Source organism: Caloenas nicobarica, chromosome 1, assembly GCF_036013445.1.
Source record: "Caloenas nicobarica isolate bCalNic1 chromosome 1, bCalNic1.hap1, whole genome shotgun sequence".
Taxonomy (NCBI): domain Eukaryota; kingdom Metazoa; phylum Chordata; class Aves; order Columbiformes; family Columbidae; genus Caloenas; species Caloenas nicobarica.
This window is the reverse complement of record NC_088245.1, coordinates 14,168,995-14,185,236: the sequence shown is the minus strand read 5'-3', so window position 1 is coordinate 14,185,236 and position 16,242 is coordinate 14,168,995. Positions and strand designations below refer to the sequence as shown.

Sequence of the window (16,242 nt, the reverse complement as noted above, 5' to 3'; positions counted from 1 at the left end):
GTTTGTTTGTTTTATTTTAGTAAGACCATTTAAGATACAATGACAAAGTTTTTATATGAAATTTTAGAATCAAATAATGTCCTGCATATGTGATGAAATAATTTTCTGTGATCAGTTCACATTTGTTGTGTTGCCAGTCTTTGAATTTCAAAATTGTTGTTGTTGTTTGGGGATTTTGTTTAGTAAAACTCAGCCAGTTTGTTTCAATACATAGCTATGGTTATGTGAAAGACAAGGGACCTAAACTCAGAGATCACTTAGTGCTTCTAGATAGAAATCCCATTCAAGCTCAAACCTTGCACAAGACAGGAGTGAGGATTCACCAACTTGCCATTCCTCCAGGGTCATCATCTGGTTTAGGGACAAGTGAAACGTGCATCTGCCTGTTCCAAGCTGACATGCAGCTATGTGTAGCCACTTACACCAGGTTAAGGCAATGTGTAAGACTATGATGTAGACACACTAATTTAAGGCTATGTGAGACATAGCCCTTTTATTCTTCACAGGAGCCCATAGTTATTTCAAACATTTTTAGTGTATCTAGATCATCAGCAGAGCACTCCTGTACTCAAATTTCATTTTTATTGTTTTTTTTTCCTTCAGTTTTCCTCAAATTTTCAGGAACTATCTTGCCAAATATAATTTGAAGAGATTTTGCAATGTGAATTTCATGTTATATCAAAAGTAAAACTATAAATTGGGTCAAGATTTACATCAGATTCAGCATAGACCCTGTTGTAGCATTATAGCACCAAGAACAATTTTTTTGACAAAGTTTTTGTGCTTTTCAGGTTTGGAACATTACATAAAACTTTACCAAAACTCCTAGTATTTTCTTCAAAACATTTAGCATAGCTCTAATTTCAGTTCATCACAAACATGCTGTTTTGTATAAATAGAAAGGTAACAAACTTTGTACCTTGTCCTAATGACATTTACATCACATTTTAAATGGAACCACACCAGTCAACCCTATTTCAAGCAGCATTTCACAGCAAACAGATAACTTGTCTGGCAGAATGGCAGAATGACGACAGCGATGGGTGGCACATTTTCACAAGATTCCCAATATTGTTATTGCTAGTATTGTTAGTGCATTCAGGCTGCAAGAGTTCATAGAAACTGGGGGAAGCTTTTAGGAGGTTTCTCTGTCATAGCCAAAGGCATTGGCCTGCAAAGTAATGTTGGAGGAAGACTGACAATACTACAGGGACAGCTTGCATCAAAACTAATTCTAGTTCTCTTTTTCCTACAAGTCCTTTTGCTTCCCAGACATCTAAAACTAAATAGTCTTGTTATTTGTTCAGTAAGTCTGTATAGCAATTTTAATTTTCACTTGCATTTTTACTAAGGGATAAGCAAATTTCATTTCATTCGCTATGCTACCTTTAACTCTCACCTGCCTGCTTTTTAATGAAGTTCCCATACTTGCTATGCCAAACTCCATTTCAAGCTGATGAGACCTTTTCTCTGCCATCCAAGCCTGTTTGTGCCATATAAGTTTCAATTCATATCCTCCTGTCCCCTGTCAATTGGTATGTTAGATAAACTGGCCTTAAAAATCTTTCTTGAAGTTTGTGTTAACTTCTTCACTGGCTTCCTTCAGTGCTGTTTCCTTTTAAGTTTCCTTGACAATGCAAATGAACAGTCACATTTCTGGATGTTATTTATTGTCTAATTCAGTTTTGGTTACTATATACAAAACTGTGGATCAATTCTTTTCCGAAATTGTGCCATAAAGGTAAGTCATTTCATTGGACCAAGAGACCACCTTTCACCACCTAGGATGACTGATATTGCGTATTTCTCAGGTGGATAGGCAGTGCCAGTCTGAGATAGCTCATCCAGCTGGTAATCAGAATTGGAAGAGGAAAAAGCACATACTTATTTCTGGTATTAAAAAAAAGAGTAGAAACAGTCTTCCTCCAAGTGTTTCCTTTTTCTCTAACTGTTTACTTCTGGAGTGTCCCAGTAGGAGTTGCTCAGGTGGTGGAACCTTCTCCTTGGAGGGTCTGTAGCACATCAAGGGTAGTGAATGAAGGAAACAAAGGTATGATCATGAGCCCATGATCTTGCACACTTTAGTTGTTACAACACTCCTGTATTTGGCTTTGGCTTGTGCATTCTCCCAGGCATTGCCTTCAAGGGATGTACCCTCATGGATGGGCCAGGGAACATTTCCAGTAGGCAGCAAGGATGACACTGCTCTTCTGGGAGGAGACAGTGTGCCCAGGTGGGTGCAAACTTTGCTGTGTCATTTGCTGTCAAGGGCGGAGAATGATCCGGGCCTAATCCTAGCATGTTAGAACTGCCCACCCCGGCCATCCCTTCAGCCACCCCAAACCTTTTAAGGGAATTCTTATAAAATACCATTTTGTTGCCCTAGTGGGTTACTATGTTAATAAAAATAGCATTAAGATATAGTTTGCTGGTAGTTTAGAATCAGTGTTATTGTTGTTCACATAGTTAGATGTGGTTCAGCAAGTTCTTTACCAATAGTTGCTCAGGAGGTGGCTTTTAGAATTGTTTGTTATACTTGGTACATACTCTTGCTGGATGCTTATCAAGTTGCAAAGAAAAGTTTGGGGTTTTTTTTCTGTAGAAAGTTTGCTTTGGTAGTACTTGAGGACTACTAAAATAAATAGCAAACATTACAAATTCAGGAGTTTTGCTGGTAAAACTGCTCTGGTTAGTAGCTGCTTAAATTAGTAAATTAAAAAGCAGCTGAGATGAAGAAAAGTACTACCATGAAAACTGCTGTCTGGGCCCTGGGCTAGGTTTTCTGATGGATTCAGTCACTGGAGTGGCCAGTGCAAGCATTAATGGTAATTACACACTGATGCATTCACTCCAGTTTGGTGGATTTGCACAGTGTGTTCTCAATGAGCACTTGTGGGAACTTGCCTGTGCCCAGCTTGGGAAGCAGTTTCTCCTCCTCTCCCAGCCTGCTTGAGCTTGGAACAGGAATTTCATCACGTTTCTTGCTGCGCTCAGGAGCAGTTGCTACTCGTTTGAAAGCACATGGCTGGTTGCAGACGCAGCTGGAACTGGCTACTGAGATAGGAAGCAAGCTGAGAAATAAGCCACTGAATTTGTGTGTTTCAGTTCCAAAGAAGAGAGCAAAAGACAAGAAAGACGCTGTTAGCAAGGCCAAGCAACCCTTAGGAGATTAATTGGATCCGCTGGAACGTATTTATCGGTGTTGGACCATGTGGAAGGGTGTTGAACAGGATAAATCCCTGACTGCATTTCAGTATTTCCAGTGACAGCTCTGAGCGTGAGCACAGCCTTGCAACTGCGCATGGTGGGGATGTTGCACTGGTGGTTGAGATCGCTGAAACACATGAAGCCGTGCTATGCTCTGAGAGTTGTTAAAGGTCTGTGAACCTCAACACTTCATACCTAACTGAGGGAAAAGACAAAATCTTCCTTCAGTAATGCTTGTTGGATCTCTACTCCCACAGAACAGCAAAGTGATCTCATCTTTCAGTGGGCACTTCGTATATCTCATATATTTCACCAGAAATTGTTGTGTTTTGAGGTACAACATTTGCGAAGTTTTTTAGTTTTCTTTGATTAGATGTGCAAGCTCAAAACCTGAGGTTGAGAAGGGAGACTACCTCAGCAGTCTTATAGTTCATGTCTCTGCAGTGATTTGATTACATTAAAATAGCATTGAGACCAAAACACCTGTCTCTGGAATTTTTCCACATCTGGGAAAAAGTAGTGTAGATCATTAGAGACATTAGAGTGGCAATGTATTTGGTTATGATGTGTTAACCCAGTGACACTTCCCACCTTTGAGAAGAGTCAAGTTATAGAATTGCTGTCTCACGGTAACTGCAGATGCTCCTCCCTTGGTAGCTGGAGGTTGCAATCCAGCCGATCAGCTGACTTTGTTTGGTCTGCAGGACTTGGGGAGGACACCTGAGGTTGTCTGTGCTGCTGAGCTGCAAGTATGCAGCCTCGCATAGCATGGGATGGGGCAACAGGGGAAGGTCTGTGCCAGCCACACTGAGCAAGTCGGTTTTAGGGCCAGGGAATGGTACATGATGCATGTTATTCACTACCGTGGACATGACCAATACATCCTGAAAATGCCCCAGTCCCAATATCCTGGTAGAGTAAGCCCCTTAAATGACAGGTCATCACCACTCAGTTCATTTTAATTTCCCAGAAATTCATGCCAGCTTAGCAGAGAAGAAAACTGCATGAGAAGAGAGTAGGAGAACTGAACAGTCACACTCAGAAAAATATGTTGAAAGTGTGCCTGTAAAACCCCATGACCTTTCACCACACCCTGAGCACATCAGGGCTATGCACATCCTAGATCTGAGAATCCTTCCTGAACCTGTGTTGTTGTGTGTCACTGAGCAGGGAAGACATGCACGCAGGCCTAGGAGTTGGGCAAAAAGAAAGGCTGATTAAGCTATTCCACACCCTCAGCTCCAGAGCAGATTTCTAAATGTCTGAATACTCTGTTAATTAACAGGAATGGCATTGGATAGTCTTCTTTCAAAACAAACGTTCTGACATTCCATATGTGTCTTTGTCAAATTTAATTGCTTGTGCTGAAATGAACAAAGTTTTTTTCCATTTGTTGGTTTTAAATTCTTGTTTGAGGTACCCATTGGATCAGATAAAATTTATTTGTTTGCAGAAGGAAAGGTGATGCTCTAGCTATGCCAGTGTGAAAATGGCAGATTGAAATTGCTGTGACCTTTCATTGGACAAAACTGCACAGATATAGATGCTTCTGACAACACTCTTGTTTTTTGAATAAGATATAGCAAGGCAGTATCTAGCCTGTGGGCCAAACCCAGCCTTCTGCCAGCTGCTTTGCCTCGCAGGAGCCCTTATCCACCACATCTTCCTGGGAAGAGGTGAGCAGGCTTCCTGCTGCCCCTCATCTGAGAGACATTCCTGCTTCTCTGTGGGTGGAAGGAGGAGTGTGAGAGGGGAGGAGAGGTGAGGAAAGCAGAGCAGGGTGCACAAAACCTGTCGACTGGCTCCCTTTGGTGAGGGTGTGGGCACTCTGAGCTGAGCCCGTGAGGAGTCATCTCATATCCATTGGACTGGATCTAGCTCATGCATGGAATTGCTCTTGCTTTTTTATTTGTGGTTAATAATCACACTTTTAATTAAAATAATAATACTTAGACACAAAGCCTAGGGGGTCCCTGGAGCTGAGGGGTGGCGGACTGTGGTGCTGTGAGCTGTTCAAGCAGCTAAGAATCGCTGTCGGGCAGCAATGCTGAGCCTGCCCCTCTCTCCGTGCCAGTTCCCCGTGGCTCCGAAGTGTGGTGGGGGGTGGCAGGGAGCCAGCGCCAGCTCTGAGCTGGCGTCAAAGCACCAGGGGTATTTCCTGCCTCGTGGAAGGAAAGAATTTAGTCTTTGCAGGTCACTATGAGATGCACATTAATAAAAGCAACATGAATTGACCCATTAGAGGCCAAAAAGTAGAAACTACTTCGGTTGACTCTTTCTCACTCTAATTCTACAGTGGTGTAAAGAAGAACAGATGAGGTCTAATCATGCTCACTGCTGAGCGTTAGAAACATCGATAGTTCCCAGTAACATAGACTAATTCATGCCACTTAAATGACTCATTAAGGAAATCGGTCATTGTCAGAATATTGTACAAACATCGTGAAATGTCCCAAAAAGTTAAGAACCATACACATCATACAGATCATTCATAAACAAGTGAAGTGTTTTGAGCACCACCCTTAAAATAACAATCTGTAGTTAGAAGTGATGAGTGAAAATACACTTGATAAACTGTTTTTTACTACGTCATAGAACAAGTTTCATCCCATTATTTTGGAAAGGGAAGGTGAACTCTAACCCTCCATGCACCTGGCCTGCTTGTGCAGCCAAGGTTTTTGTTCTGTAACCTATATTAAATGATATTCTAATGTAGCATGTGGGAAAGATTAAAGCCCTGTTTATCTCATGGGAAAGTCTTCTAATCACATTGTGTTTTTTCCTTTGGTTAAAGAAGGGACTGGAGGACAGGAGCGTTAAAAACCAAATCCACAGAACTTAGAATCTGTCCTAAATGCAGTCACCATACCTTTACTGGCTAAGACATTGCATACAGAATATGATTTTATCAAGACAGAATCTATCCTTCTACCTGCTATCATGTCAACATCTAGAAATTTTAAAAACTTGTGTGACTCATTCCCAGAAAGACACAATATCTAATTTATGGCTCCATTGACAATGCTGCTTTAATTAATTTTCTTCATCTTTTTTCTTGTTCCTCTGCTTCTCATATCTCATCTGTTTGCATTGCCTAGATTTTAATTAAAAAAAAACCTCTCCTCTCGAAGGAGCAATCTGAAGTGGCAAAAATAATCACTTAAAATATTACAGTCATTAAAAAATTGGCTGCGGTCAAAGCCATGCATTTTCAATTTGCCGACAAACGATATTTTAGTTTCATTTTAAAGTGCGTTTTGTATTTGAACAGCATACGCCAGCCAGCCTGGCTATCAGAGATGCTCCTCCAGCTGGGTGGGCTGCGTGACAACTCCTTAATGGGGGAAATTGATGGCCCTCTGCTCACGTAGAGGTGAAGGCACACTGGGCAGATTTCTTTCCATCTGCCGTCAGCCCTTTGCAAGCTGGCACTGCCCAAATGCCCAAAACATTCATTCCAATGCAAGAAATGTCGCCAAAAAATAAATTGTGAGGCTACAGCTGTCTGAAAGAAACATTGGGGCCATTAGGCCCAGGAGAGATAATATGAAGAGGTGCATCGGTGTTCATCTCTGATAAAAACCTAATTAAATGATGGTAAAGATGACTGTGGATACTTTAAAGGCATAGAGGTGAATGACATTTTCATGTGAGCGTGGAGATGAGCCTCAGGAAAATGATATGCAGCACCTCAGCCAAAAATCTGCTACACTGAGGAATTTCACACTAGTGTTTCCTGTTGATGTTTCTCTGAATGGCACCGTTGTTATCAGTTGTCCTCTGTTCTGCTCTCCAAGTAAAGAAATCCCTTACTGTAAAGCCATGAGTTATTTATTGATTCACAAGTTTGACTGGAGCAACTGGGACAGCAGCTGGTTTTGGTGAACTTCAATGCTTCTGTTTACATTCCCAATCTTTGTCTTTTGAGCTTCTAAATATCTTCAGGGATGTGTCCTTATCTGCAACTGCGGCATAGGCTGATCTGGTTGACGCTTGTGCTACTTCACATGTCAGGATGAACAGGAGACCTCCAGAGGTCCCTCCCAGCCAACGGCCACACTGAGGGTGCCAGATGCCTCCTTATGTGGTGCTCTTATGCAAGTCTTTCAAAATATGGAGATTGTTCTGGCATGGGACATGATGCAGGATCTGAGATCTTGGGGCCCTTAAGCCATTTAGATACTGCGGGAAGTTGGCCAATACTTCTTTATGGAAACATAAATAGGTCCAGTTGAAAAGTACCTGCTTCATCAAACCTGATTCTCCTGCTTTTGCTGACCAATGGTTTTGAGCAGTCCTAATTGAAACACTTCTGCATCTCACATGATCAAGAGGCTTTCCTAAAAGCACCTACCAAATAAAAGGTGAAAGCTGTAGGTAGAAGTTGTAAAATGTAAGGAGTACAGAGTAGGATGAAGAGGGTGACAGACTCTTGACAAAAGTTTGATTTTGAAACCATGCACTACTCTCTCCTGTAGTCTGTGTCTTCAAATTATTAGTTAATGCCCTCATAATGTACAACAGAAAGTTCATCTGATTTAGTAAGACTTGCTGGCTCTTGTAGAGAACTTGTCTAAGAACTGTACACATAGACTAGAAATTTTATAAATAAAAGCAAATTTAGCATGAAAGTGTATCTTTTGTAATAGTGGTACCATTGTAGCATCAAAGAGCCCTGAGCAAGGAATGTACCACTCCTACCTCTTCAGATGCAAACCAAAAATATAGCTGGTGTTCCAGGAAATTGCCATCCAATTATAAAACAGGAGATAAACTGGGGCTGGAGAGATGTGAGAGTAACAGGAAATATTGCAAGAGGGGAGAGTGCTCGTCCTGGTAAGCAGCGCATTCTTCAGTAATCAGTGATAGGGCTTGTTGAGGAAAGCACCAAGGAAGTGTCTGAAGGACATCATCTTGTGGGGAATTTGACAAGTGTGGTGGGCAGGATGGGCACGGGCATGCAAGTTGGGTCGTCTCACCAGCACACATCGTGGTAAGCATCAGCAGTCAAGAAAAAGTCAGCCTTAAGATGGTGCATGTGGGAGATGGTGGAGGCAGGTGAGGATGAGCCTTGCAGGGCCTTGGAAGCAGGGAAAAAGCAGTGATACCATAACTATCCAGTAGACAAACATCAGAAACACAGAAAATTCAGAGTGAGGATTAGATTGAAAGCAAATCAAAGCATGCTGAGATATGGGAATGAATCCAGCCAATTTTCATTTTGTCCTATTCATGCAAAGCAATAGCTTAACAATTGCAGCTAGTGAATAATGGTATTGGTAGTGCCAGATTAAAATAAACTGGTTTTTTTTTCTCCTTGGGATGACCACAGTCCCGGAACAGAACTTGGCTTCTTTCCATTTGGCAACAGGCAAAGGGTGTTTATTTAGGAATACAACAGTTTATTTATGGTAGGCTGATAGTCCCACTCCAGTTGCAAACAATGGGAAATAGCTACTGTCATGAAGTGGCTCCATTCAAGTGCTTGCAAGTGTCCTATGTTCTATTACATGGCTGATTTGGGAGAAAACTTTGTCTAATGAGGGTTATCAGATTTGTCAAAGGATTTATTCTCAAAATTATTTTTTTCTCACAAATTAGTTAACTTTTCAGTGTTCTACTTTGTGCAAGGACACACTAAATGGTTCATATCCTTTTAATCTTCTTTTGAATACAAAATTAAACTCTGCTTTAGTTCTAGACCCACAACTGATGCTTCCATGGTAACAAAGATGAATATCCAACAAGTTGCTGTCATTTGGCCTTTTTAGTTACAAAATCTGCACAGCAAGCTAATTTGTCCTTATAAATCATTTAATTGTAAACACAAATGAAACAGAGAAGAAATTTTAATCTTAAATTTGTAAGAGAGAACTCTACATCTACATAGGGAGATCTGCAGTATCTCCAGTTTAGGCAGAACTTAATGCAGTTAGTTTCAAAATACAGTACATGATCGTTCCACATTTTTTGTCACTTTAGAATGATTAAAATTAAAAAGAAGAAAAAGAGAAAAAAATACCTGTAAAATTCAGTCCTTATGTACTGGAAAAATATAGACTACCATTGCAAGTGTAAAGCCTTTAATTTGGGAAAGAGGCAGCACAGTATGTAAATTGTACTTTAATTCTAAAGGCTTGGATTAAAATCCTGGGTTCAACCCAGGAGAAAATGAGTCTGATGGTTTCAATTCAGTCTATAATCTGTTCAAGCGCTATTACAAAACCACAAAATAATCCAACACAGTCAGCAGCCTCCTGAATGTTGAACAAGGCTGACAAGGTAGTTGGAGGCAATGCCGGTGATGGACCATCTCCTGTGGAGCTTCTTTTGCTCCTGGAAAATTTGGCTGAGTGCTCTTTGAGGTTATTCACCCCTCAGCAGACCATTGGATGAAAAAAAAAAAAAAATCCATAGATGTGTTTTGAGCATCTTTCTTACTCTCTTTAAAGATAACGAGCTTGTATTACTGGTTTCTAGGTATGTAGAATAAGAGAAGGAGTTAAACCCCAGTCTGAACTTTTCTTCTGTTTAGCTGTTTCACATGAGATTCAAAGCTAATGTGAACAGACGTTGATTTGAGCCATATGTTGTGTGTGTTATCAACACTCAAAATATGAATAAAATACATATTTGTAGATACTGTGTAGCTGTCGATAAAAGCATAGAGGTAGTTTTATAGAACTAATGAAATAAGTGATGCTTCTGTATCCTTTTGAGCTTTCATAAAGGGTTGATCATACAACACTGTATAAATAATTATGTATTCACCCTTTTGCCAAACTGCCCATTTATTTATCTTAACAACCTAAATGGAAACTCCGTCAGATGTACTTCAGTAAATATTCTGTTAGAGAGCAGAAGGACATACAAACATTAAATGATAATGGGGATTGTATGTGTTTTGTGTTTATTTTAATAGGTGGCTTTCATCAGGCAAGAGATTACTAATTACATGCCCCACTATCAAGTATATACTCACATGTAACTTAGCACCTGAAAAATAAGTAAGGTGTATAAAAGATTTTACAAAGCTTGCATGCAATTGTAATAGCTAGCTCGGTACGATCTATTTATCTGTTTCCTGAGAGATGAAGGGTTACATATAAATTTGAATTAAGTTTTAACCTGAATATTTATTTTTAATGTGTTTACTTGACTGCCCACAGATAATAGGAATTCGTGGCAGATTGCTTGACAGATAAAGGACACTTTGTTTTTGTTCAGCAAATGAAGGAAATTCTGAAAGGCAAGAAGCAAAATAAACAAATTATTCTTAAAATTCTGAGATTAACAATACCTGTGAGCATGAAGGGTAAAAGCAGAGAACAAAAGCCATTTCTCAGTCAGTTAAAAATAACTGCATAGTACAAACAGTGTTTCTCAAAGAGAAGTAAAATATACAATAGTTTCATTAATTTCTACTAGTTATAAAATATTTTATGTGTAAATTATTCTACCTTTTCAGTGGCAGCAGCTGCATATACGATGCACTGTGCATATGGTGCATTAACAGACTAAGGAGACTTGTGACAAAATCTATTTCATTTCTGTGATAAATCATCAACACTTCAGAATCTTTCTATTGCTTTTGACCTTTCTTTGGAAGAAAGACACTTTAACAGCAATTTGTTTATCTTAGGAGTTGAAACAGTCTTTAAATTTCTATAGTGTGTTTATTTCTTTAAGTGATATTTAGTCAGTGTTAATAAACATAGTGTTGTCATTCAACTATAAACCAGAAAGTCTCTATACAAAAATCATATTTCATGTACTCAGACTTCTTTCTAACAATATGTAGGCACCTCTACAAAGGCAGTCACAAATTACATTTCCAAATATAAATTAATTGCTAAGTTATAGGCAACCACACATGAAAATCATCAACATAAGAATTTCACTCGTCCTTTTTTGCCATTGATATATGATGAAAGAATTATAGAATATGACAAAATGTGTTATATATTTTATTCATAAAATTCCATAGACAAAGATGTATTGGGAAGTTTTCATTTCTTCCCACTTCTTTCTCTTTATTAAAAATGTAATTATATTCACTTACGTGACACCACCATGACCTTTTTAAACACAGAAGAGATGATCGTCATACTTTCATTTGGCATGTTATGAAGGGGCTCAGAGACAAGAGGGCACTGCACAGACGATACTGAAAAGGTCAATGCAATTTGGCACTATGGTACCTCTTTTTCAGATGTTGAACTGGAGGATGCAGAATTATTCTAATTAATCATTTCTTATTTCAGCGTTCACTTTTAATGTGACCAAGATTTCCACTCCGAAAAAAGTGTTTGAGCTAATTATTACTTTTATTAGTATTTGTTTTAATGCAAACAATTCAATTAAAAGTCAAGTTCTCAGTTTGCGTTAAGGGCATGTGGATCTTCTTTAGAAGCTTTCAATATCTGTTTCAGCCACATGGATTTTGCAGACTTTTACCAGTTTATCAGACACACAAAAGCAGGATGAGAGAAAGAAGAAAATCTGTGCTGGAACCCCTATGTGCTCCTCACAGAACAGCTTCTTCCAGGCTGATGCTCCTTGAGAGCTGCAGTAGTCAGGACATGCTGGGGCAGACACATGGCTTCATTTGGTGTTGCTGAGGTGGTATATACAAAAATGCAATAGGAAAAGCAGATGCGTTGGGCTTGGGGCAGCCTCAGGACCCCTGAGACTGCTGTATCACCAGAGCTAGTTGCTTAGAGAGCTATTTGTTATGCTCTTCAAATTAAATACAGCAAATAGAGCCTTTTCACTAATACTCTTCAGGCCCAAAGTTTATTGTATGGCAATGCATAGCAATTTCACATACAAACACCTCTTCTGGCAAAAATTCAGGCATGGAGATCTCATGTGTTTCACAGCAAGAAATTCTTATGCTGACAAAATACCCATACCAATATTTGATATACTACTAAAGTTATTTGTGCACGCAGTTGTGTATGTGCCAGACATAATGACAATCCTTTAAGATAGAAATAAACACCCAAAGATATGATACATGCCTTTTCTATGCAAACACAGTTTTACAATGGTCTGTAGTGCATTTGTAGGGAAGCAGGTACGAGATTGGGATGCAGTCATCATTGGGAACAGGCCAAGAAAGACAAAAGATGACTGTCCATTTTTTTTTTTAATTTTGTTTCAGTCATTGATGAACCATTAGATAATGTACAGCTCACTCTGAGCTCTGACCGTGTGTGAGCAGGACACCTTACCTACCTGAAGTAACATCACCTCCCATGTGCTCCTTTTGTCCACAGCACAGCTGCCAGTCGGATGGAAACTCCATCTACTTCCATGGGACAGAAGGCAGCGAGTTCAATTTCGCCACAACCCGGGACGTGGACCTTTCCACGGAGGATGCCCAGGAACAGTGGGCAGAAGAGTTTGAGAGCCAGCCTAAAGGGTGAGTGCCCTTCACCTGTGTAGGGCCAAAAGACTGGAATAAATAGCAATACAGTAAATAACAGGTGATTGTGGACTTTAGGAAGGAACAAGTCTGGAAAGCCCCGGAGCAACAGTCTGTCTCCAGACCATCCTGTCACCAAAGTTTTTAATGAAAAATTGTGCTTGCGAATTATATAGTCATTCTGAAGAAACACACAATGTTGATCTTTTTTTTCATTCTGTCACACCTGAGTGCCGTTAGCAAACTCACATCTACATGAAATCAAATTCTTTGAGAAATTCATTCCCCTGATGAACCCTGCTGTGAGCCATGCTTTGCCAGGAGAGAGCTCCTGCTTGTGCAGGTGCTGGAGAAGGAGGTGGAGGTGGAGGCAGGACAGCTGAAGCAGCAACCCGCTCACACCTTCCAGCACCCAGAGCATGGCCATGCCTGCTGTGCAAGAGCTGAGAATCTGGCTGATAATTTATTATTTTTGCTTCAAATATATACATTGGCATTCAAAGAGTACCTGTAAAACCAAATCCAGCAGGGACTGCTGCGAGGGCACAGAAAGCGAAGAAATCATCTAGGACAGCAAAATTACTACTCTTATCAAAACATGAGTGAGCTTTAGGGGGGAAAAAAAAAGTGTCCTGGTAAAGAAGTATCATTTTATATACCTCAGTGTACAAATTTGACAACGTGGTCTTGATTCTTTTTTATTAAAAAAAAAAAAAAAAATCATTAGTTGTGGTAACCCCAGGGCAGTGAGAAACTTATACTGTTAATTTCTGGGTCTCTCCTGAGTGTTGATTTTGACCTACGAAGTACTTCAGATCATTAGCAGCTGGTTCAAATGCTGCCTATGCTGTGCTGAAAGTAAACAGCATCTTTTAAGAAATACATGATAATGTGTCCGATGGACACGTGGTTTATTTGGGGCTTACAGAAAAAATACTCACTGTGAACTCTGTCCCAGTTTGAATAATCAACCCATGGCACAGTGGGCGCTGTTGCAGGCAAAGAAAATGAATCCCTGTGTGTTGTGTGTTAGGTGAACGTGTGGGATACATTTGAGCTGTTCTCTTGGTCTCTTTTCCATCTTGAAAAAATGGGAGGGAAGTGTTACCTGGGACATCTGCCCTGTCTGTAGATCCTGTATTTGCTGGACCAGGTGTTTAGTTGAGCTAAGTTGGGCCAGACCCCTCATCATCAGCTGCTCTAATCAGAATACCTCCTTCATAGATAATGAGTAAACTTTTAAAAATTAATTGCAGTAGTAGAAATATGGAAATGTTAATAAAATGCTTATACCTTACCCTGGTTAGCAAATGCACAATTTCTTCTGAATTAGGAATACTACATTTTCACTGTCACACAGCATCTGGCTTCAGCCCACAGGTCTCACCAGTCCCAGCTCGGAGCAGGTCAAGGTGCTGCCAGCAGATGCATTTTGCACCGCCACCCTGTGTCACCCTGTATGCAGTCCCAGGAGACAAGTCCTGATCTGCCCCCCTCCATGTAAAATCTTGGTGGCCTGGCAGCTTGCCCTAGCAGGGAGTGACTTTCTTTTCCAGAGCACTAAGCATCCAGCACAAGGCTTCACAACCTTTTTTTTTCTTTGCAAATTTTATTCCATATTAGAAACTTCTTTCTTTCAATTGGTGTGATAAGAAAGGAGGTTAAAATTGCATGCAGCCATGAATACACACTGAAAGCGGAATACACCCCATCATATAAAATTGTCACCACCATTGTTTTTGCAACATTTTGGCTTTGTTTTGGGAATTGTACACAACTGCAAACAGATGAGCTTCCTTAATTCCTTCTTAGAGGAATATTTTTGAATGTTATTTCAGCTATATTTGAAATATGGTTTTACTGTATTCAAGTAGCCACAGAAACACTTTATACCTGAGACAGAGCTCGCAGGAAGTTCTCAGGCTCCTCTTTGTAACATCAGAGGAGCCTGTCAGCTCTGTCAATTCTCAAGGGAAAGGCAAAAGCATCCCTTGCACAGGAAAGCAAAAGGAAGCTCATGTGTAGGGGTCACCACCACCTTCCTCTGCACCAAATGCACGTGGAGGTGAGACATCTGAAAGAGCTCAGCAGTGAGGACAGAGGAGCCTATCATTATTTTTAATAAGATTGGTATTTTTGGCATGTCCTACCTAAAGCAGCAGGTTACGTGGATAGGGGTTGCTTTTGTTAGTACCATGTGTCTTCCCACTGCCATTCTGTTTCTCTTTAATTGCATAAATTAGGGCCTGATCCTAAAAGTGCACAAATCCACACATCAGGTTGCTTCTGGCTCCTCGAGCAGAGACATTGCAGCTTTGGACCTCCGTGTCTGGTAGATCTAATCTAGATCCATATATCACTCTATCATCTGTTTTGTAAAGAAGAATTTCAAGAGTCATGTGAGGGATAAAGGAATAGAAATGTAATGTTTAATCAAGAGTGTCTACATCTCTGTCATGTCATCGTCCAGGTTCCTTCTCCATTATCCTTACAGGCAGTATTTTGATGTATTTTTATTAAAGTGCCAGTTTTTTAACATTTTAGAACTTTCTGCTTTTCACTTCCAATGCTACCTAAAAGGAGAGGATCCCTGGAAACATCCATGATCTGCATCATTCATGACCCTGAGTTGTTTTGTGGGTCACTACAGAGAGTGTTTTAATTGAGCTAAATAGAGCATACAAAAGATCAATGGAGCATTGTGAGATTTTGTCATGTAAGTGAAAGTAGGCACAACTGTTTAATTCTGTATTTGTCTTCAACCCCAGAGAGCCATTTTCAAAATTGTATTTTGAGTGCACTGCACATTACCCTTTAAAAGTCTGCATGACTAAAATACTTCTCTCAGAATTAGGGTTAGGTTAAACTGTGCTTTCATTAACATATTTATTTTTATACCAAAAAAGCTTTTCAGTGATGCTATGCTCACTAGTTCCTGTGTAACTGACTGACAGTTTTTTCCAAACAGGCACGTTGCTGGTGTGTCACAGCTTAGGTCATTCAGGAAACTGGCAGCTTTTAAGAAGATCCTAGAAATACATTTTGAAATAGTTGGAATGGTTAAATTGATAAATAGACTGTTAATTCTTGAAATGACAGCTTCTGAAATTGTCATATGGCACATCACTGCTAGAGATTGTTTCTGCTGGAATCAGACAGGAAAAGGCTTTGCCTTCTCACAAAGGTTTCCAAACTTCAATGTTTTCTCATTCATCCTGAATCACACTTACTCGTTAAATGTTTAGAATATCAGTATTCAGTGATTCTAAATAATTTCATTGCTTTATCAGACTTATCATTTTAAAATACTTTAGTATTAATTAATTAAGACTTCAACATGAATAATAATGTATCAGATGAAAATTATGTACAAATTTTCAATAGTTTCTAATCTTTCAAAATATTTTAATCAACTTTTGAAGAAACCCATGCTTTCATGATGAAAACATTTTTTTTTCAATTAAAAAATATTTAATTGGAAATTCTGCAACAGCTCTTTTAATTATCACTGAATAAAAATAAGAGAAAATGCTGCACAGAAAAACTGAGAAAGATCGTATCATCACATACTAAAAACACAGCAGTCTTTTTTCATATTCTGTTCA

At 39.6% G+C, this 16,242-nt stretch overlaps 1 protein-coding gene across 1 annotated transcript in view; it reads left to right on the top strand.

Moving 5' to 3' along the window:
• Positions 1-16,242, top strand: part of RELN (reelin) — a 289,052-nt gene that overhangs the window by 160,548 nt on the left and 112,262 nt on the right. The window contains exon 11 of the mRNA XM_065628247.1: positions 12,489-12,634. Coding sequence (XP_065484319.1) covers positions 12,489-12,634 — 146 coding nt within the window. The remainder of the gene's footprint in view (positions 1-12,488; positions 12,635-16,242) is intronic.